Source organism: Symphodus melops, assembly GCF_947650265.1.
Source record: "Symphodus melops genome assembly, chromosome: 8".
NCBI lineage: Eukaryota > Metazoa > Chordata > Actinopteri > Labriformes > Labridae > Symphodus > Symphodus melops.
The window spans coordinates 24488339-24510786 of NC_136698.1; the positions used below are offsets into that span (position 1 = coordinate 24488339).

General features: G+C 39.1%; 1 protein-coding gene across 2 annotated transcripts in view; it reads left to right on the top strand.

Moving 5' to 3' along the window:
* Positions 1-1526: 1526 nt before the first annotated feature.
* Positions 1527-22448, top strand: part of rab6ba (RAB6B, member RAS oncogene family a) — a 53444-nt gene continuing 32522 nt past the window's right edge. The window contains exon 1 of one of the 2 annotated variants that reach the window (XM_079350566.1): positions 1527-1762. In XM_079350566.1, coding sequence (XP_079206692.1) covers positions 1693-1762 — 70 coding nt within the window. In that variant the 5' untranslated portion in view covers positions 1527-1692. The remainder of the gene's footprint in view (positions 1763-22448) is intronic. The other variant, XM_079350565.1, reaches the window with a different exon arrangement.

Genomic DNA, 22448 nt, shown 5'->3' on the forward strand with positions numbered 1-22448 from the left:
CCTTGAATCAAAATTTAGTTTGAAGATCTTTTTCATTTGAGTGTTTAGAACACCTGAGGACGAGTCGTATTTTTTAAATGGAAGTCTACAAATATCTACATAAATCCAGTGTTACAGGCTAGGGGCATGACATTTGAAAGAGGTACATTAAAGAAGTATGTTCTCAGTCAATGAGGTCATGGTACAGTTCAGCTTCAAGTCTGAATTAATGAAGTAAAAGGTAAAGAGCCTATCATGCAGTGTTATGGTAACTGTAGAATCCAATGCTGTAAGAGGGAGGCAAAGGCTCTTATTCAGTTAGTTGGTTGCACTTTGTATCAAGACTGTTAAAACAAAGTGTAAACACACCTAAGACTTGTATCATTTACATCAGATTAACTTGCTGAAACTTGAGGAGCTGGCCAGATGTGCAAGCTCTTACAGATCAGACTAACAGTCTCTTTGTTTCCCTGATACTATACCGTTGTAAATTACAGATTCTGGTGGTTTCATACCCTGGAGCTAGTGGTAGCTATGCAGGCACTTTGTCACTTTCAGCTCTACTTTCTTAACCAACTACAATCAATTCTGGCTCCCAAAATACATGGCAGCAGCTATTCTTTCTGAGGTCAAAATGTTTTCGAAAATGACAATACAAAAATGCACATAAAATCAAAGTGCAAACAACCATAGAAGTTAAGTAACCATAACACCAAAAACATAAAAAAGGAGAACCTAATGAAAGTACAAGACAGTAGGGCTCCTTGTGGCCCCCCCTCCCTCCTGGTGGTCCCGGTGGACTGCCTATCCTAGCCAGAAAGACATCATCAGCTCACTATTCTCAGCCCATCCTTACAACATATCAGCAGTCAAGCTCCAGTCTGACACCCAGAAACACCAGCTCCCTTCATCCTCATCCCCACACACCCTCTTGGTTTCCTTCCTACCTTCTTTCCTTTGTTTGTTTGTTGTCTCTTTGGAATGTTTTTACTTTTTTGTTTAATCCCTGATGCCTGATTATTTCTAAGCTGACTTCCCTCACTATTTCGAGGACGTTTTGCCCTATTGGTCTGCATCATTTTGGACTGTTGTCAGAAAACTCGTCTCTTGAAGTTTCATAATTTATTTTGGATGTGTAATATCTATCATTATTATATCATAATATACCCCATATGTAACTTTTTTCATGTCAGCTATTATATTGGTTGTGTTTTAGCTCACATACCCCCCCCCCCCCCCCCCCCCACACACACACACACACACAAATAATAATAATAAAAAAAGGTTAGGCTACATTTAACTTATTGTACCTCTTTGTTACATGATGTTCATAGTAGTAGTAGGCTCTTATACAAAAATGAAACTAAACCCAAGCAGCACACCTGAAATGTCTCTTCCTTCTCCCATGACGTAATTTTATATCAAGGATGTCAGTTTAGCTGAGAACGAGGAGAGGCCGCGCATGCGCAGAAGCCTCGGGCTGGAGGAGGAGGAAAAAAAAAATCACCCGAAGCGTCACGGACCGGTGCAGCAGCAGCAGCAGCAGCAGTGTGCTCCCATCACGAAGAGAGAGAGAGAGCGGAAAGCAACATCTCCTTTTCCACCCAGCATCTTCACCCACCGACAGCGAACTCGAGTGGTAACACACAAGTGCACTCAGAACCGTCCTCCGGTTGTCCACAGTTCCCCCTCTTCCTCCTCTTCCTCCTCAACATGTCCGTGGGCAGTGACTTTGGGAACCCTTTAAGAAAATTCAAACTCGTCTTTCTCGGGGAGCAAAGTGGTAAGACATGTTTTAATTCTCCCGAGAAGTTCTCGTCTGCTCGTGTGTCAAGTGAACCCGTTGCACCTGCTCTCCAGTTTGCAACTTCACCGACGGAAATAATACAGCTGGGCGTTATTTTTGAGTTACAGCATTTAATGCCTGAAGTGTGTTTCTTTAGTTTTTCACAGTGAATGCGCGGAAGGCAAAGGGTTTTTAATTAAATGAAATGACCTGCCCGTGAGGCTTCACACAACGGACTAAATGGAATAATTACAGACCTTTAATGAAGCTGTGCACCTATTACTTTAAAACATCCCGGACTAGCTGTGGGGATTAGACTGTGTGCAGCCTCAAACAGTGGATGTTGTGGTTGATACAAGTTGGAAAATCTTCCTGTGTTGAGACACACCCAGGTTGTCGGTAGCGATGAGATAACTTGTTTCGGCTGCAGTCCGGGCTCTGGACTCCTCCCTGTGTGCATGCTGAGGCTCACCAACTTTGTTTTTGTGCATCATGTTTTCTGTGTAATGATTGTTTCATGCTGAGACTCATCTTTGATAAATCTTTTTGTTTGTATTATCCGTGCATCCTCCTTTCTAAGCTTTGCTCACCCACACACCCTCAGACATTCAAAAGCTTCTCCCTTTATGCGTGGCAACAACAGAGTTTTTTTCCACAAGATTACACTGAGCTGGCTCAGACACGATTTGAATCTTTAGGTTTACTTTGTGCTTTGAACAGGGCTGGTCTGTTTATGGTCTAATTTAGAGGCCAAATGAACACCATTAGTCATGGTTCAGCCCTTCAGTAGGTCCTATTGATCAAGCAATAGAGAAGGGTCATGCATATATTCAGTTGTGCCATTTAAAACTGTAAAGCACACCTAAAACCTGTACATTACCAGGCACTGGCTCCAGGGATTTTCCCTGAACAAAAACCAAACATTTGACTGCAGATGATGATGCTCTGCAGTGCTTATGGTTAAGACTAAAACTGAAACAATCCAATGAATTGATTGTTTGATAACAACCAATCGTTTATCTGCTTTCACCAAATTAATTATGGTAAACAAAAATACACACAAGAACACTTTTTTTAATGAGTATTTTTAAACAAAAATATAAATATAATTAGAAATAGAAAACCTTTTGGACCACGAGCCATGAAGATGTGATTCAGTTAAATATATATATATATATTATCAAACACTGAAATGGTGGGTTTACAGGATATTTTCCTTTAATTTTAAAAGAAGTCTGTATAGGAAAAAATATTTGTTTTAAAGTTGTTGTTATTTATCATTTGGCACCTTTTTCTCACGTCATAGATGAAACTATGAATGAAGAAAGAAAAGAGCAAACCATAAATCATGGCACTACTTGTATCCTGTGACGCTGTTCTCATCCTTCTCTTCATGAAGCTGTCATTTTGAACAGAAAATAAACTAAATCAAGTTTATATATTAAACACAAGCTAGGCTAGTTGGATGGATTTACTCCTGAGCTTTGTGAGGCATTACATGTCAAGCCACAAGCCAAAGGGGCTTTGGCTGCACTAACGTCATACCAGGCCATTGTTTCCAGTAAGTCACAAAGCTGAAAAGAATGTATTGATATCACTGATAGTGACAAACAGCACATTTAAAAGTTATTCAAAGGTTTCAGAGTGAATGGAAAAGTCTGAGGATGTCTCCAACATGAGATACTTTTAAACTACATTTAAGAGTTCCCCAAAGTGTTTTCAAGCTTCCTGAAAGCCTCATTGATTCAAATATCAAATTCAAATTTTATTGTAATTAACACTTTGTAGGCTCTCTGATTGGTCTGCTGATGTCCAATCAGAGAGCTCCCTCCTCTCTGTTAAACAAACCTTCACCTGGCTCAGACTTTTCAGTGTATTTCTGACCTTTAATTTTGTCACGAAACATTTAAAGTGGTGTTCGGGTGATTTTGAGTCACTGCAAGAGTGACTCAAAATATCCACACTGTAATTATCCAGCAATCTTTTTCACCCTGTCCCTAAACCAAAATAATCATTTTTTCCTTCCATCGGTTAAAAGATGGATATTAAAAAAAATCTAGCGGCTCTCGCTACAATCTGTAATAATCAATAATTTTGTTTGCAGTACCCGAGCAGTTGTGCCCTTCCAGAGGCAGAAAATGAAGCTTCTGTCTTTTTCGCATGGATCTGCAGCATTCAGCTCTAATTGATGTTGCTGTCACCATCACATTGTTCGTAATTCTCAGCTGCATATTGAAGACTCTGTTGCCAACATTCAGAGAATCTCTTAGACCCCTGTGTCTCTAGAAATGGTCTTCCAGAGGTGAGTTACTAGAGGCGAGACGGCTCGCAGCCGCAGGAGGACAGCTCGTGTTAGCCGACATCACTCAGACCTCCATCGTATTTTAAATGATGTTTACAGCTTTTTATTGATTTTGAGTTTTACACCCTACTGGCCTTGTTCTTCACTGAGGCCAAGTTTCTAAAAGTAACAAATCAATTAAATCAAAAATCTGTCAAGACGCCAGGTATTTTCTACTGTTTGAAATGGGAAGGAGCCCAGCAACAAGAGATTTTGTCTAACCTAGTAACAGTAACCAAGGAGGGCGGGGCTTGACAAAGGCTCAGTTTGATCCTAAATGGTGGTCGTGATATAGAGGCACAAGTTACAGGTCGACAGGTTAGACTAGTTTCATGATTCCTTTACGTGCTGTTGCAGCTTCTCTGATTCAGTTTCACCTTCTCACCTGCTCACTGTTCTTATTCAGCATCTCTGAGTTAGCCGACAGTAAAGTCATGGTGGTGAAGTCTTTGTAAAAACTTCAGTTCTATCTTCACAGTAATCATCATAAGAAGTGTGGGATATTTAGTCATTTAATTCTATAATGGTGCAACATCATCTTCTCTGAAATAGCTATTAGCTTGCACTCACTGCTTATTTTAATCTGGTCTTAAGAGTCCTTTGTGGGGGATTGTATTTCATTGGTCAATGATACTGATTTGTGATAAAAAAAAAATTCTGCTTGTCCTTCATTTTTGCAATGATACTACATGATGGCATTTGTGTATTGCTCTAATAAGAGGTAACACACGATCACAGAGTCAGCATTTCCCATAATTACTGCTGACATCAACACTGCATGATGGAAACTCCTTTAGATGTTTGATGAAAAAACTAAAATACATTCCCTCCAACACGCTGCCATCCATCTAATCATATTTTGAGATTTCACTCTGTTGATGGCTTTGCTGTGAATCTGTCACTATGCTCTCTATCAATGTTACCTTTCTAGTATTGCACCCAAAACCTTGTCAGATCTTTCACTCATAACAACAAACTTGTCCTCCTGTTCTTGACCTTGAAAGATGCTAAACAAAAAAACACCTTGCAAAAAAAGAAAAGAAATACAAGCCCATATTTCTGAAATGACAATCTAGTATGACAACTTTTATAAGATGACCACTGCCAGAGGTCCCCAGGTCTTTGGGTTTAACGATTAATTATGCTGTTTAATGATCAAGCATTTACTGTCACTTATACAGAGTAAATATATTGATCACAATCATGGCCTCTAAGATAAGGTGACTCAGCAGATTTATATGTGGTCAAGCTCTCGTAGTAATGTCCTCTCAGGAACAAATCAGCTGTGTGAAAATATTTTGGCCTCCAGAGAATAGACGGGTCAAGAGTCAAAGCTAATGCCTTAGAGATAGATAGATAGATAGATAGATAGATAGATAGATAGATAGATAGATAGATAGATAGATAGATAGATAGATAGATACTTTATTGATCCCGAGGGAAATTCAGCCTTGTTAGAGCCTGAAATGTAACAACTACACAAAATGTAACAATGACCTGAAATGTTGTAAACAAATAACAAAACCCAAAATGTAATAACTGGATGATGTAACAAAATGTTTTGCCCAAAACATATTAAATGTTTGACCAAAACAAGTTGTTACATTTAGGGTTACTTTTCACATTATGGGGCTCCTAATAATGTACCAACTTGTTAAATTTTGGGCAAAATGTTCCACGTTTATTTTGTTACATCATCGATCAATTATTACATTTTGCATTGATGTTTTTTTTTTAATAACATTTCGGGTGGTTGTTACATTTCGGACTCGAACATGCCTCATGCCATAACAGCATTAAATATACAGGAAACAGAAAACATGGCCTTGCAGATGGGCATTTTAATTGACATGATGACGTTTACTTTTCGCTGACCTCAGTTTTGCACGAAACATTTTATGTTGCACTTTTGAGGATTTCTTTTTCAGTTTTAATTCTAGCATGCAGTACATCCTAACTCTTTGCTGATCTTGTCTTTCCCACATTGGAAATTGGAAGATATTCCGTGTCCATCTTTCTTTCAACAGTCAAACAAATCAATCTGTGAATCTTTGTTGTGAAAATGCGGACAAAGGATGTTCCAGCAGTGTACTATTTTTGACTGGCAGAGATCTGTTGGCAGAGGTAACAAGGCACCAAAACGCCATTCCTCTGAAGGTCTGGTTTTTGTAGATCACATAAAGGCAACATTATCCGTGTAGGTCAGTTTGATGAAGAACTTAAAACTCCTCCTGGAGTGTTACAAAGTATAGTTAGTCTTTTTGTTTTTATATTTCCTATTTAACTTGAGTTTCTCTGAGTTTATGTGACTTATGGGAATTACATTTAGCTTATTATCATTTCCAGGCCCCTGAATTGAATTGAATAAAATCAAAACAGTATCTTGCAAAGCCTTGTGATATCGGATATGTGTCTTTGTCCAGAGAATCAGTAAAATGATGGATAGAGATTGAACTTGTCATATATCCTCCGAGTGAACCGGTGTTAAGGTGCTGCGGTTGGCCTTGTTCTGTCTTTAATAAAATAATGGGGGTCCTTGAACTCCAACACCTCTGGAGACCCAGCAGGTCTGAGGGGGTCCCAGGCAGTCTGCAGGACTGAAGGATAGACTTGATATCAGTGGAAGTGAGGGGACTTTGTTTGTCAACCAGTGCTCTTCCAGACAGTGTCAGACAGAGCCAGCCAGCCAGCCAGCCTTGTGTTTGATTGGGTCGTCTCCTCCGGTGGAGCTGTGTCTTTTTTGACATGTCGGCTATAATTGCAGCTGGTGCCCAGGCGGGCGTGAATCCCGTCAGCTCTGCCACTATCATTTATTAATGTACACGAATGGACTCAAGTGTGTCAGGAACAGGGGCATGAGGAAAGAGGCTGTATTAAAGAGACTACTTGTTCTATCTGGGTTGATTGTTCCCATACTGTGAAGTGCCTAAAATGTGTCTATAATGGGAAAAATGGCATGATGTTCTGTTCATAAAAGAATATGCTAACGTCAGAGAGGTGGGGGCTCTAGATTAAGTGGGTGGAAGCAGGCAGAATGCTAAATGAGCTGTCAGGAAGTCTCTCCTCCTGCATAGTTCTTTGGCATTTTTTACTTTTTTTTTTACACAGCCAGTATAAAGGAGGCTGGCTAAAGACTCCCCTGACAAAGCTAAAGGCTTTAAGCAGGCTAATCAGCTGTTTCTTTGTGCCCACGCTCCTGGTGGAAACAGCATTTTGCAAGTTCCATCCTCAAAGCAATCAACCAGGTCATTGTTTGAACACCTCTTATTACTGCTCTGCATTTATTGGGTCATAGACTTTTTGCTATAGGCCGATTTCAAAGGAGCAATGCTGCATGGTACTTTGTAGAAGCTAATTGTTTGAAGGTAATCCCCTGCTGCACGCTTCGATTCACCTCACACTAACAGATGAAAATAGATTTGGTAGATGCATCCGCATGGCTTGCATGAGATTTTGCTCACTGAATCAAAATGCCATCTTGTATCTTTCAATGCGCTACTGAGATTGCCAATGCACAAAGTCGTGCTGGCTTCAAAACACTGCTGAATCACCCAACCAATATGCTTCAAAGTCAGGTTTAGTTGGTTTTCTAATGCATCAATCACTGTTTGTGTCTCCAGGGAGCTGCTTTCGGAGCAAATGAAACTCTGATTTTGGACTTGCCCGGGCAGGGAGCAGCAGACATTTCCTCACCGAGCCTGTGAAACCACAGATGAAGACAGAGATACTGCACATGCAGACATGAAAATGCAGCTTCTAATACAGATAATGCAATGATAAGCAGTGGAGAGTGTAGAAGTCTCGATTCAGTCTAGATTGATGAACACCAGTCTTTGATAAAAAATAACTATAGGGCTGGATTATGTAACCGAAAAGTAACACTATATTAACCACATTGATGATAAAACAACAACACAAAGACGTACAAAATATCATAGTCTTTTAGTTTACCGGTAGTTCTATGCTTTCACTGTACGTTCTCCTTCTCTTGCTAGCTCACTTGCGCAGAGTCGACTTTGTTTCTGCTAGCTTAGGAACAATTTATTTAGGTAGCTAGCAGTAAGACTTTGGCTCTGTGCAGGAAAGTTTAGTTTGAATCTAACAACTTCTCCTTGATTGTGTCGCTCTATTAATGGATCACCCTCACTGAAACTCCACTCTGTAGTGGAGCACATCCACCAAGCTGTGAAGTTAATAGAGTTACTGGACCTTTAGCTGGTAGAATTTTCCTTGAATGAGCTTTTTGAAGACAGGCTGTCGATATTTACTCCAAAGATTGAAATCTCTGGGAGTTGAGCCTGCATTCCCTGAGCAGCAGCATTCGGTAATCGAGCTGCATCAAGAGATAACCGGTCGTCTCTTTCATTTCACATCCCATCGCTTCTTCCCGGCAAGTGTTCTTCTTCTCTGATGGAGTGGGGGAAACAACTCCCTGACAGCTTTGATCTGCTATTGATCGGCTCAGCTGCCCATTAATGGGTGTAATTGATCAAAGGCACCAATCCCAGCAACACACCAAGCTCGTCCCTGAGTCCGTGGCTCTGGGGGCAGAAACACATGTCCCAGAGTTTGTGTGTTCTCCACTTTGGTTGGCACATTTGACATTTATAGACCTAACAGTAGAGCCTGTACAGTGTGCAACAGGAGCAGACTTTCAACATTGATTTACTTGTACATTTGTTCGATTGAAACACATCTTGCAATTCTGCAACATGTTAGAGCTTGGTGATTGGTGACAGACCCTAACACTAGTTTGTTGCCCCTTCTTATGGGCTGGGTCTACCTGACACATGATCCAGCCCTCGTGTTTTCAAGTGTCAAACAATGTGTGATGGTTCAAATTGCAAACATTGTACCTTCTTAAATATCAGCGTTTTAGCTAATCAAATCACATTATTTTCTCAGCTGTACCTTATTTTAGCCTGTCAGATCAGCTAGCATTGCTGTAGACCACAGACAGAAAAAAAAGAAAAGATACAATCCAGTCAAAAATGAACACACATTTTAACATCTTAAAATGTATTATTAGCTGGACCAGGTGTGGCAGATAACCTGATACTTTTGAGTGAGGAAACCTTTGAATAAACTGTCTACTACTGTGTTGTCATTAAAATACGTGCAAATCTAAATTGGACGGACAAAGCTAAGCGGCACCCCTGAGCTCTCTGGCGCCCCCCTCTGGAGGCAGGATTATTACCCTGCCACATATACTTGAGCACACATCTTGAGACGTCAACATTAATCTGAATGTTTCTGCGGTGACACATTTCTCAATGTGTATGCTGCAAAATCCCAAAACATGCTGAGGAAATTTAAGGGTTCAAAAGATGAAATTGATGAATGTAGGTGTTTTTTCTCGTTTTAACTAAGCTGTAACATTTTCTGACTTATAATGAGGTGCTTTCAGTGCTGTAGGTAGGAGCTGGTCTGCAGCCAAGGAATACCAAACAGGGCGATAGTAGCTCTATACATATGCTGCACAGCTGAGTGGGCGTGTGCCCAAAGGCCCATGGGAAAGCACAGCTCCACTTATACACTCTGACCGGAATAAACCAGGATTGCAAATCTGTCTGCTGCCTATGTAACGAAGAGACAGATCTGATGCATTCTTAGACTTGACGTTAGGAAAACTTTAGGAAGAGATTCAGGAACTTTTAAAGTACCAACCATCATTCAGCTGCAGAGACTATTTGCAGAACATTCTCTCTAAATTGTGTGTCTCAGAAATGGATAGGCCTGTTGCTTAATGTGAGATCTTTTGAAGGAGAAAGACGAAGGAGGCCATTTAAACATCACCCCAGTTGCTGAGACAGAACGGCTCTGTGAATAAAATCCCTGCTTTGGAGGAAAGCTGTCATTTAGCCAGCATGAGATGTGACACTTCAGTGAGTTCAGCAGGTCTCCATCAGTGTTTACCCTTTCCCCAGATGAGCTCTCATTATGGGGCTGCTTTAGCCTGCATGCAGCTCTGTGGTCGTATGTTAAGTAGGATTATATTTAATCACGAGCTCTGTTGTTTTTAAAAATATATATATTTTGATTTTATTTTTAATTAGCGCCTTTGAACATGTTGGTTGTAACTTTATTGACTCATTGAGATTCGAGTGTGAGCACTGTGCAGAAGGTCCTGTGTGGATTTATGGAGTGAAGGGAAGCTGAACATCCATCACTCCAGTTTAACATAGGAGGGAGTGTTTTATCTTGCTCAGTAAGGGAGACATGAATCACTAAAACACAGCCTTCACACAAACAGAAGGTAGGGAAGCTGCTCAGTTTCAGTAATGTATGACAACTCCTGATACTTGTAATTAAGGCTATTTTTTTAAGTATCACATGCTTTTAGTTTTCTACCCATCACACACCTCTTTCTACTTTCATCCTGTCAGCATCGTTTGATGATCAGGAAGACATGCACATGCTCTTTATTAACCTGTCTCACCCTGTTGCTTGTTTAGATTTGTCCCACACACGCTCCCATACCTAAGGGGGGGGGGGGGGGGGGTTAGCTTGGAGCAAAGGCGAGCCTTGATCCCAAACACAATGGTTACAATGCTGTTTTGTTTTCACTGTGGACCAAAGATCTAAAGGTTAACAAGCCAGCATTTCTTAGTAAGAGAGCAGCCTGGAGTCAGCTGTCCTTGCTGCATCAGCACCATCCAGACTGCTTTATAGCAGGTATCAGAAGCAGGTTGTGATTAGAGCTGCTAGGTTTTTTTTTAAGCAATTTTATCAGTGTATTTGTCAGGGACAATACATGTAGACATTGTTACATCTAATTAAAATGCAACTGATGCAATATAGGACTTTTAGCCATGGCTAATTTGCAGTCAGAAATTCCATACAGTGATCTTATGTTCCTATTTAGTTATAAATAGGAAAATCATCACAAGTTATAATTTGATAATACTGTTTTTTTTTTCATTTAAGTTGTCTGAAAATATCATTCCTTAAACATGTGTATACAAGAAAAACAACCCTGAGTCATGAACCTGTTCTTATTCAAATGATAACTATTTCTCTTTCATTTCAACCTTTCAATGCATCCATGAAACTAAGTGACAGCCCATCCTTCCAATCACTTTTTCTTTTCTTTTAATCAATTAATCAACCAAACAAAACTGTTAATTACAAACAGAGAAACTCAAATAATGAAATAGTGAATAAGAGCAGAAATAATGTAACACATTAATTACCAAAGCACATCATTCAATAAATATGAAATAAATAGCTTCAGGCCTGCAGACGCTCGTCTCCTACTTTATTACTTCTGGAGCTACAACTCATTTTTTATCATTTAAAGAAGGTCACAGACTGAAACATTAATTCTCTTGTTTGATTTATTTTGCTTTCTTTATGTAAAACAAGACAAAACAAACATTTCTGCCTTCCTTTATCAGATATGCCTGTAAGAAGAGTCTTTTTGGACTGTCGATTGGTCAAAAGACGCAATAAGAGGATGTCACGTTTGGCTCTGTTCATTTATTCACAAGCAGTCTTACACTTTTTTTTTTAACGTTTGAGATCAGTTGTTCGTTAATTAGTTTGTTGGTTAATTGCGGCCCTACCCGTCCTGGACTGTTGATTAGAGAACAGGTCGTCCTGACTTTCACTGTGCGGTCAGGATGACTTATCCTCGTCTTTTCACACTTTTTCTTGCTGTCTGCACAGATGTGGAAAATGTGCTTGAAGACTGTTTCTTTAAGCCTCTTAGCTTTCAAGGCCATCATGTTGTTTTGCTTAGTTTGTTTTGAAGTCTTCATACTCTAAGTTCAAAGATAAAACGACTAGATTTTATTTCAGTCTTTCTTTCAGTATCAGTGCCCGCATGCTCCTCAGATGTTCAGTGTATTTGACTCATCAGGAGGACGGTAGTTGATTTGATCACTGTCAGATGTCTCAATATCACAAAGAGTTTAGTACTCCTACAGGAAAATTTACTGTCCTCATGTTCAACACATTGATGTGTTCTTACCATGAACTGAAATAGTCTATACTGGTCTAAACTAGCCTCCTGATTTACAAATAAATTAGGAAGTATATTCTAAAGGATACATTAAATAGATGGCTCAGAGTGTTAAAAGCATGCAGTTGCATTTCCATGACCAAACCAGATGAAAAAAAAACCCTGAATCAATCTGCAATGCTAGCACTGCTGCACTTCAGTCAATATTTGCTCAACATGACTCGCCCCTTTATAATCCTTTAACGGTCGTGGAAATTGCACCTCACAGACACCTGGATAATGAAATTTCTGGTGATTAACATCAGACAAGGGCTGTGAATTATTCCTGTCAGCTGTACTAATCAGAGTCCAGTCCACTCTGACTTTGTTGCCCAACTAAACAGCTCTCTCTGTTTATTCAAGTCTACAGCAGGCTGGACTGTGGATACATGATTAACTTAATAGGTTGGGAACCACTGGCCTAAACAATGATCCAATTTATTCCTGTGTGCTTTCATTTGTTAACTGCTTTTAATTCTTTAATGTGATTAACTTAGTTTTTAAAAACACTTTTTAGAGTTTTAGTTGAGTGTGTAATGTGATAATGTTTTAATCTGCCTTAGTCCACGCTCTGAACATCATTCTGTCAGATAGCTGTTGGAAGTAGTAAAACAAATTGTGTCTTAAGGACTTAAAGTCTTTTCTCCAAAGGATCCTGTTTGTATTCCGCCAGCCTTCAGCTGCCCTCTGCCCTGCGAGAATGAAATTGAATTTAAACATTAAAACATCGAGTTGTTGTTTCTCAAGCCCGCTGGCCTCTAACAGAAGACATATGACTTCTATCTCCTTACCCCAGGCAATCACCATCCCCGCAAAATTCATATAGACCCATATCAAAAGTGAAGTCACACCTGAGTGGAAATGTCATCTTACTCTGTTTTTGTTGTGTGTGTGTGTGGATGCTACTATTTTGCTTTTAGTCATGTGAAATGCTTCATTAGACTGTGTAAGAGCTGAAATGGCTCCCTGAGTGCTTCATGCGTTCATGGGAGACTCAGCCTTTGTTGAGTTTGAAAGCATGTTCATCTATTATTCAGGGGTATTGGTAAATGGATGTGTCCTGGTAAGAGTTCATTTTGCAGCTCCTGCAGGTGCACTCCATGTGACACACGCTTTAAAAGAACGCAGCACCGGTTTCTAATACCACCACAATACCTCTTTAAGGTAAGTCTGGTGAGTTAACACGGAAAAGTTTACTGTCTTATCAACAGACAGAGAAAGACTTGAAAAATAGCTCCTTTGAAATCCATGAATTCTTTCATGGATTCACTTTTTGTCAGCAGTTTAACACTAACAGTCTGCAGTCATAATGGCAGCTCTGTAAAGGTTGACTTTGGCACAGCAGTGCTTTGAGCTCAATGCTTACATCAGCAGCATAAACATGACCACAGAACAAGCGTGTACTAATGAGCATGGGGTTATTTTTGTGAGTATTTGGTCATTAACCAAATTATTGTAAATAATAGACATTTGACTGGGAACCTACTGTATATGAAAAGTTCTTTCAAGCTGTTTTAGTTAGTAGAACTATATAGTATGTAGTTCATTTCTATCACTGTGTTATTTTTGTCAATTATAACAAAAAAGTGATTTTCTTTTTTAATGGATTTTCCCCCTGTACAACGTCTCACATCGCTGTTTTTTCGTAACACTTTTTACATTCAGAGTCAGTCTTGTCCCCAGTGGAACAATGACAGTGGATATTCAGCCATTGTCTCCCAACTTTACTGCTTGACTGCAGCCTTTAAATGGCACTCAACATGTAAGTGAATTCTTGTGAATGGTAGAAGCCACAGTAGGCTTGAAAAGACTGAGGTCAGCTTTATGTCCTAGCTTAAACTTAAAGGGATACTTCACCCATTTACATGAAGCTGTGTATCATTACAAACATGGTAGTAGTGTTGAATGGTCATGAATCCAGCCCTCATTTTGCCCTGTGACGAGAAAAATGTGTTTTTCTTTGCTTGAAAGTTTTCTTCATGTGATGCAAAAAGCGTCATATTGCATCATTTCACGACCATTCAACACTACTACCATGTTTCTAATGATACAAAGCTTCATGCAAATGGGTGAAGTATCCCTTTAAAATATCAAAGTTACAAAAGAAAGGAATCTTTTATAGATAAGCCTCAAATATTTGTTTGTTTGTAGATACAAGTTTTCGTCCTCCCTCTGGGCTACAGTGGGCATATTAAGTCTAGTTAAAGGCTACATCAGGGTCAGACTCGTGGGATTTTTGGGGGCAATAACGATATTGGAGAGAAAAAAAATGTGATACTGATATATCGGAGCATATGTTTTTCTTTGGTCAATGTTTGATCTGTACAGATACATAGATATAGATGCACAAATACAGTTATCAAACACTTGTGGAAAAGATATATGGTGAAGACAAGATGGTCAGTTGACTGGAAAGTAAGTGCATCGCAGCTCGACACTGTGGAGAGTGATTATACTCGTAATAATCTATATAACACATACTGCTGTTGAAACAGATTCAAATGAATGAGGCGTTTCGACCGCTGAATAAATCTAGTAGTATCGGTGCATATGTGTGATGTCATTAGCGGATACTGTTAGTCACTTGATGTGCTAATATCGGCTGGCCAACTATTCGGTCTACACAAACACCATACTTAGTAAAGTGTAAGTGATTATTTTTCATGATAAAAAAAAAAGTGTTTCTGTCTTCTTGGAAACTGACAGAACTCTGACAGCCTACAAATGTAGTTGGGGGTCTGTGATGATGCAGCAGGGTCCCACAGTTTGCCTGAGGCAGCCTCACATCTATAATGGCTGAATCCAGTGAGATCATGTTGGCTCCGTTTCGGGATTTGCTGAGATGAAAAATGCAAGATCTTTATTTTTGGAGACGATGAAAGTCCTTCTGTTGATCTTTTACTTTGTTATAAAAACCTTCATTAAGAGTACGGCTTAAGGTGAAATGAACTAGTACCTCAGAAACTGTGAAGTCTCCATGCAGTTACATTTCTCACTAAGTGTGACAGTTGCCTTTGATTTGTTAATGTGTGTGTAATTTGTTAACTTCGACTGAAGGAAATTCATTTGGAGGCCATCTGCTGTTTGGCTTTCTCCTGTCGGGATCTTTATGCCAGCTGCTGTGACTATGAATAAACAAGTACACAGATGCAAGAGTCCATATCCCTCCCACTGTCCTGTATCTTCTCCAGGTCTCCGTGTGTTCCCCTTCCTCAACATGGACATTTATAAATAACCACCTGTTTCTCTCTATTCCTCCATTCATCCCTAAATATTAGATCTCTTCCTCCTGCCGGCGTTCCAGGCTCTCATCCTGGTGTCGTGCGAAGGCAAGGCATGACAGGCACTGTTATATTTTTATCCACTCCTTGTGAGTGGGATTCGGGCCATGTAGAAAGGCACTGCCATGCTCTGATTGGTTGCCAAGTCCTCAAGGGTATTCCTCCATGTTTGCCGCCAAGTGACCAGCAGTGGATTTACCTGGCTGCTTGGCGCAGAGCTTCAGGGCTGGATGGAGGACTTGGTGTATTATTCAGTTTTAAAGGAGGAAGTGTTGGATGGAAATTTTGTTTGTGCTCAATCTCTGGTTCATAGATACATTTCAATTAAGTTCAAATATATGAATACTAAATTGACATCATTCGGTATTATAGTTTTTTGAATTCTTTGAAGTTTAAGATAAGATATTACTTTCTTGATCCCTAAAGGGGAGATTTGGGCTTTTCAGCAGCGATGCAGAAATCAAAAAGTCGAAACAAAATAGAATAGGAACAAACTGCAAAGTAAAGTGCACATAGATTTTTTCTAGATTTTAGTTTTTTGTCAGAATTGTCTTCCTCTGAAACACAAGTTTTATGTTTGTTGATGTCATGACGTTTTGTAACATGTAATGAACAGCATGGTTAAAATCAGACTCAGTTGTGCTGCCGTTGTACTGACTGAAGGGATGAGAAGCATTTACAAATACTCAAAGGAATGAGATACCAAGCAGGCAATGAAGCACTGGTGATCAGTTTATATTGCTGCGTTAAAAATGCATTTGCACATATGCACTTGTTAAACATTGTCATGGCAATGAAAAAGACTTAGGGTCTTTTTGTGAGATCTTTGCTTCATGAACTCCCTTCTGTACATTTTTTACACGTGATGTTGTAAGACATGATTTTTGTGTGTGTAGATTTCATCGAATCTTGACTAACTCACTTTATGAATGCACAGTTCATAAATGGCAGGAGGGTAGGAAGCCCAACTGTGTTTGGCTTTTAATGTGGCATAAAATTGCATTTTGAGATCTTAAGAGAGGCCTTGATGAGGTATCTGCTGACTGTGCTCGGTAGAGCCCTGGTGGTGAAAGTGCAGGTTGTGTAGCAGCAGGTGTTCAGCTCACTCTGTTAATTGGCTCTCATGTTGCTAACTCGCTTCGCAAAGTCTTTGAAGCTTCACACCACGGAGAGACTTCATTAAAACCAAAGCTACATAATTGGAAATGCACCATCTGGGAATCACTTCTCTGCGTTACAATGTATGAAGCTATGTATAAGATGACCGAATAATTGATGGCCTATTCACGATGTATAGGGATATTGTAGGGAGTCATGTCAGTAGTAACCTGGAAGGTTGACCTGCAGAAGGCCAGTTTGCTCACTATGGAGAGTACGGTTTAGTTATACCTCTGTGATAATAAACCCTGACTGGTGAGTTAAGCTCCTAATCTCTCAGCCAGTTTAGCCAGGCCGCTGTTCTATTGAAAAGTGTTACCCATCCAGATGTACTACCAGTCGGCTCTTTGCATACCTGAGCATGTGTATGCAAAACTTGCTTTCCATACTCTGACAAAGCACATGGAGTGAGTATGAAAGTTTGATTTAAAGTTACTTGGAGCAGCATTATGTGATTGGGGATACTGATAGCCTCTGACATTTTTTTGTACTATGGTATCAGTTTTGGAGAAATCAGCAGTGGTGGCATAGTGGTTAGTAAGCAACTCCTTTACAGAGGCTATAGTCCACTGAAGGGGGCGGCCCAGGTTCAAATCTTAGATGTGGCTGCTTGTCTGAATATCATTGTCATTCCCTCCTGTCTCGTTCTCCCTGATTTCTGACTCTATCCACGAACCCATCTCCAGCATATGTCAGTCACGATTGGAGCTCATTTCTTTCTACTTCCCTCATGCATTTTGGATTTTTTGTCCAGCATTGCACACCTTTATTTTTTATTAAATCTAACAAAAGACAATTAAGATGTTCAAGCTCATAAGCAGCAGTTAGCAACTGTATTAGCAAAGCGCAACAACAGTAACTACAAATAAAGTCAACACCTGTCACATTGATGTTCCCAATTAGGCTCTGTTCAGGTTTCTTTCTCATACTGTGTATATGTCTTTATTTTATTTGTGATGTATTTACTGAATTGCGACAAAAGCTACAAAAAGGCTCCATAAATATCTCCTTCTGATTTTTTCCTGACAGCTTGCTGCTGGTCAGTTTTCATTTATTGGCTTGAAACAAAAGTTCAACTTCACATGGAATATTTAAATTTTTGCCTGCTCAAGCAGATCCTGAGCTCTTGGCACTTCCACACCAATCCTGCTGAGTCGGGGCTTTTAGACAGGAGTCTTTTAAGGAGCCATGCAGTTTAAAGGATGAGGACATTTAACAGGCGTTGCTGGTCCCATAAAAGTGACCATTAAAGACCTTTCTGGGAAATATAAGTTTTTTGTTTTTTTACTTTACCAAGGACTAAAGATTGGGATATGTTGCCTCAGTTGAACTCATCATGACCAGTCCTTTTAAAATGAGCTTAATACATTTTAATATTTATAAAATATCCCTTTAAACATGTTTAATAGCTTCTTATATGCATCAGTACACACAAAGTAAAGTGCGTTTATGGACATACCAAGTTTACAATGCAGCTGCGTAAAGGCAGGTCCAACACAGACTGTGTATAAGGTTTGGTCTTCTTACATTGCACATTTACATCACGTCAGATGGTGCTGAGCATCTTCCAGCTCAGGAGCTGTGATATAACTTCAAGTCTACTTGGAGGATATGAAGTCATCAAGTTCACATACAATGCTGCTCTGCTTGTTAAAGATTGAAATGCCTTATGTAAGCTCATGAATTTGTCCTCTCTAACCCCAGCTGCTGCGACATAACAGGAAAAAAAAAACTCCTCTAGAATTACAGAAGCTGATTGAGAACAATTGAGATGGTAACTAAAGTCACAAAAATCCTGCAACTGTTCATTTAAATGTAAGATTGTAACAATAGAAAATGGTAAGTAAAAAAAATTAAATTATATATATATATATATATATATATATATATATATTTTTTTTTTTCCAATCAGGTCTTTTGAAAAACATTTCAACTACCAATGATTCCAGATCTTAGCTGTTCATACAGTCAACGATTAAGACAACACAAGTCCATAACATTAGCATATCCAATTTGAGCTCCCCCTTAACAGCCGATCAGGACTTGAATGAAGAGGCCTTCAAACAAGCCCAGTGGGTCTTTATTTACTGCCACATGGAGGCTGTTGGGGGAATGAGACTGTTGTTGTCAGATTTGCAGGGTGTTCAGCGTTCTCCTGTTATTGAGGTGGCCATTTGCACTCGAGGTACTTGTAAACTCTATGCACTTTAATTAGGCTGTAATGGTAATCAATAGCTGCCTGACACTGGAGAAAAAGCTACATTTAACAGGCTGAATGTCACTGTAAGACATTCGCACTGAAGGTCTGGTATATGGGAGAATTCAATGAACACTGGTTGCTAAGAGTAAATGCTGCATCATTGCTCTCACATGCAGCATCTCTACATTTTCTCATTAACACTCGTAATTCAAGATGTACCACACAAAACTCGATTATTCTTCAATTTCTTTTCTGGTCAGTACCGGTCCTTACGTCTGTATCTGCCTACGTTTGGATGAGTCCTTGCAGTACCTTTATATTAATTTAAATATGTGTATTTACCATGCTGCTCATTTGAGTTCTTTATGTAACTGGTATGATGAGGCTTGGAGTGACAATGCTGTGATTTTTTTGTGTGATCATCTTTCCTCAGTCTCTCTGCTGTTTTCTCTTTTGCTTTCGAAACTCATGATCCTCTTAAAAGTCCTCTTCACGACTACCAACAGTTCTTCTCCTCGTGAGCTCTCCCATCAGGGCTAAGATGCTTTGTGAAAAGCTTTTATCTTCACCAGGTGTTAGTGTGAACTTTAAGGGGAAGCTCTTAGAAAACATTGTGACTCTATAATTTCAAAGAAATAAATCGATAAGATCAACTTTTCTTACTTTTCTTTGACCAAATAGGTTAATTCTGCCAATTCTACTGCTTGTCTAGCATGCAGAAGATGGCGAGATCCTTTACAAAAATAGTTTGGCTCTAGGTAAACTCTTGTCAATGGGATGCAGAGCTGAAACCAAGCTGAGGTCCTGCAGACCATCTGAGTCATTAAAAGCAGGAGCTCGGCTCACAGCATCACCTCACATGCTGTGTATGCTGAAGAGCTTTGGAGCCACATTATATGAGTGCAAAACTGTTGGGGAGGCAACGATGCATTGGTTCAAAATACAGTAGGTCTCAGATTACATTATCCATGTTGACAGACATCGGCAAACAATGTGGCATGAGCAGATGTCTGTCGCTGATGTTTATTTGTTGTGCAAAATCAATTTAATGCTGAGATATAGAGTTCACCTGACTACTGAATCAAAGAAGAGGTTTTTTATTGTGCAGATGAAATCGCTAGTTGGACAAACTCTAATCTGTTTTCAAGGTCAAACATGCAGTAAAGTGTGACATTGTGGGAGTCACTCGATGGATCTCTCTTGAATTCAGTGTTTAACGTTTGTTTTGAAGAGGAGGAGGATAAATTAGCTTGAAGTGAAAACCTTGTGAATGATGAACACTGAGAGGTCGTTATTTTACGATTGGTACAAACATTTAACAGAGAAAATGTGCGTTGTCTTTTGGTCTCTTAAAGTGTCCGTTAATTTCTCAGCCCGTTGTCCTTTGCTAGCGACCTCTTTCGTAAGTGTTGCTCAAGTGCAATGCACAGATTTGTATGTACATTTTTGTAAAGAGTAGATATTCTTGTTTCTCATTACATGATTAGTTTTGCCTTGGTTTGTTCTTGGATCATAGCAAGGCTGTTTACGTAATAACTCGTTCTGGTTTAGTGTCGAGCTTCTTTTTAAACGTATGAAGACGCAGTTTTTCTCAGTAAACCTGTTGACCTGTGAAAACACAATTCTATTACCCACTGAGTGAAAAGAATATACTCCCAACATTATCTAACATTACCTCTTCCTTGGTTTTCAGTTTTTTTTTTGTTTCACTAAAGCTACTAATCATTTGAATCCCATCATACTCTCCTAAAGCTTTCAGTGTGAACAGCAAAGAGGATGAAAAGATTATGAGGGGGAAGTGTTCAGAAATGCAGAGCTAATTCTGAGATGTAATCAAGAATCTGCCTTGTTAATCACTTCTTTTTAGCCTAACAGAAATCTCTAAATTATTGCAGCCAGGAGCGTAACTAAGCTTCCTGCTTCCATCCCAGTAATTCAATTCACACAAACAGACCTGGAGTTATAACTGAAGATATTCACGAAGCATTACTCTCTGTTCTGTCTTTAAAGATCCTGAAGGTGGGATGTTTTTGTTTCCCTTTAAAAGTGGGCTGTAAAAGAGATAGATAGAAACGTTATTGATCCCGCGGGAAATCCAAGCCAGTAAGAAGTCAGTCATGTAATTCATTGTGCATCATGTTATTGCTTTCGACAGACTTTTAAGCTAAATCAAGGTGTGTTAGCGTTCTTCTCCGTGAGAGAAATGTGGAGCGTCTCTGCAGATTTAGCTCGTTCCGTTCTCTCCCAGTTACTACTTGAGTGAGACAAAGAAATCAGGACGTGCTGTCTGTCCCTGAGTTTTGAAGCTTTCAGCAGTGACTGAGAGCCCCAGAGAGTGCCGTCTCATGTTGCTCAGCGATCGAGGAGGATGAGTCAGCAGTGAGGACGTTAGATCAGACTCTCCATCCTAATGTTCTGCTCCCTTCTGACCGCTGATGTGGAAGCATGGTGGGCCAAACAAGTATTTATGGGAAGAAAATTTAACCAAGTACTGAATTTTCAGTTTGTTATTGGAAGAACTATAGGGCTGAAACTGTTTCAGATTTTCAAAGTTTATTCCTCTGTGCAGATTGGAAAATGGTGATGAAATGTTTTCACTGTGGTTAACATGGCCTCCAAATGTCTTCCATTCCTGGTACGTCTGAAAAAGTGGTTGGCAAAAAGGCAAATAATAGTTCCCTTCCTTAATTTATATATATATATATATATATATATATATATATATATATATATATATATATACACACACACACACACACACATACATACATATATACATATATATGTATATATGTATGTATGTATATATATATATGTATATGTATGTGTGTATATATATATATATATATATATATATGTGTGTGTGTGTGTGTGTGTGTGTGTGTATATATATATATATATATATATACACACACACACACACACATACATACATACATACATACATACATATATATGTATATATATATGTATATATGTATGTATGTATATATATATGTATATGTATGTGTGTGTGTGTATATATATATATATATATATATATATATATATATATATATATATATATATATATATATATATATATATATATACATGGTTAAGAAACCGTTCACAAACAAAGCATTTGTACTCCTCGATACTGAGTACAGATCCTGCCTCAGTTTCACATTTTGACTTAATTCGACAACTTGTGATGGCGTTTTAATTTGTAATAGACCATGACTAAGTAAGTAGAACTGCGGTATAGAGAAGAAGAGCCGTGGAGCTTGAGGAGCTGATGGTGTATTTATAAATTATTATAAGGGCATTAGCATAATCAGTAGCAGCGCATCAGATCCTGCCTCGCAGATATGGATAGCAAGTGAGGGCACATGTCCGTGTAATTAGTCTCCCTGATTAAAAGTCTTTCTGTAAACAATTGTAACAGGAGCCTATTTGATTAACTGTGAATTAGAGAAGGATTATGTTTACTGAGGGAGACGGCGCTTGCTGATTTTGAGGACTCAGTTACAGTACATTTCTTTTCAATGAATAATGAATCAAAATTTGACAGAAAGTTTAAAAACTACAAATCTGTAATGGCAGCTGCTCTAGCAGATGTTGCGTGATGCACAGGGGAATATGTGGGTGATAAGATTTAGATGTAGAAGTCAAGATTGAGTACAATGATTTATCAGCTAGCTGTGAGGCAGTGAAGACCA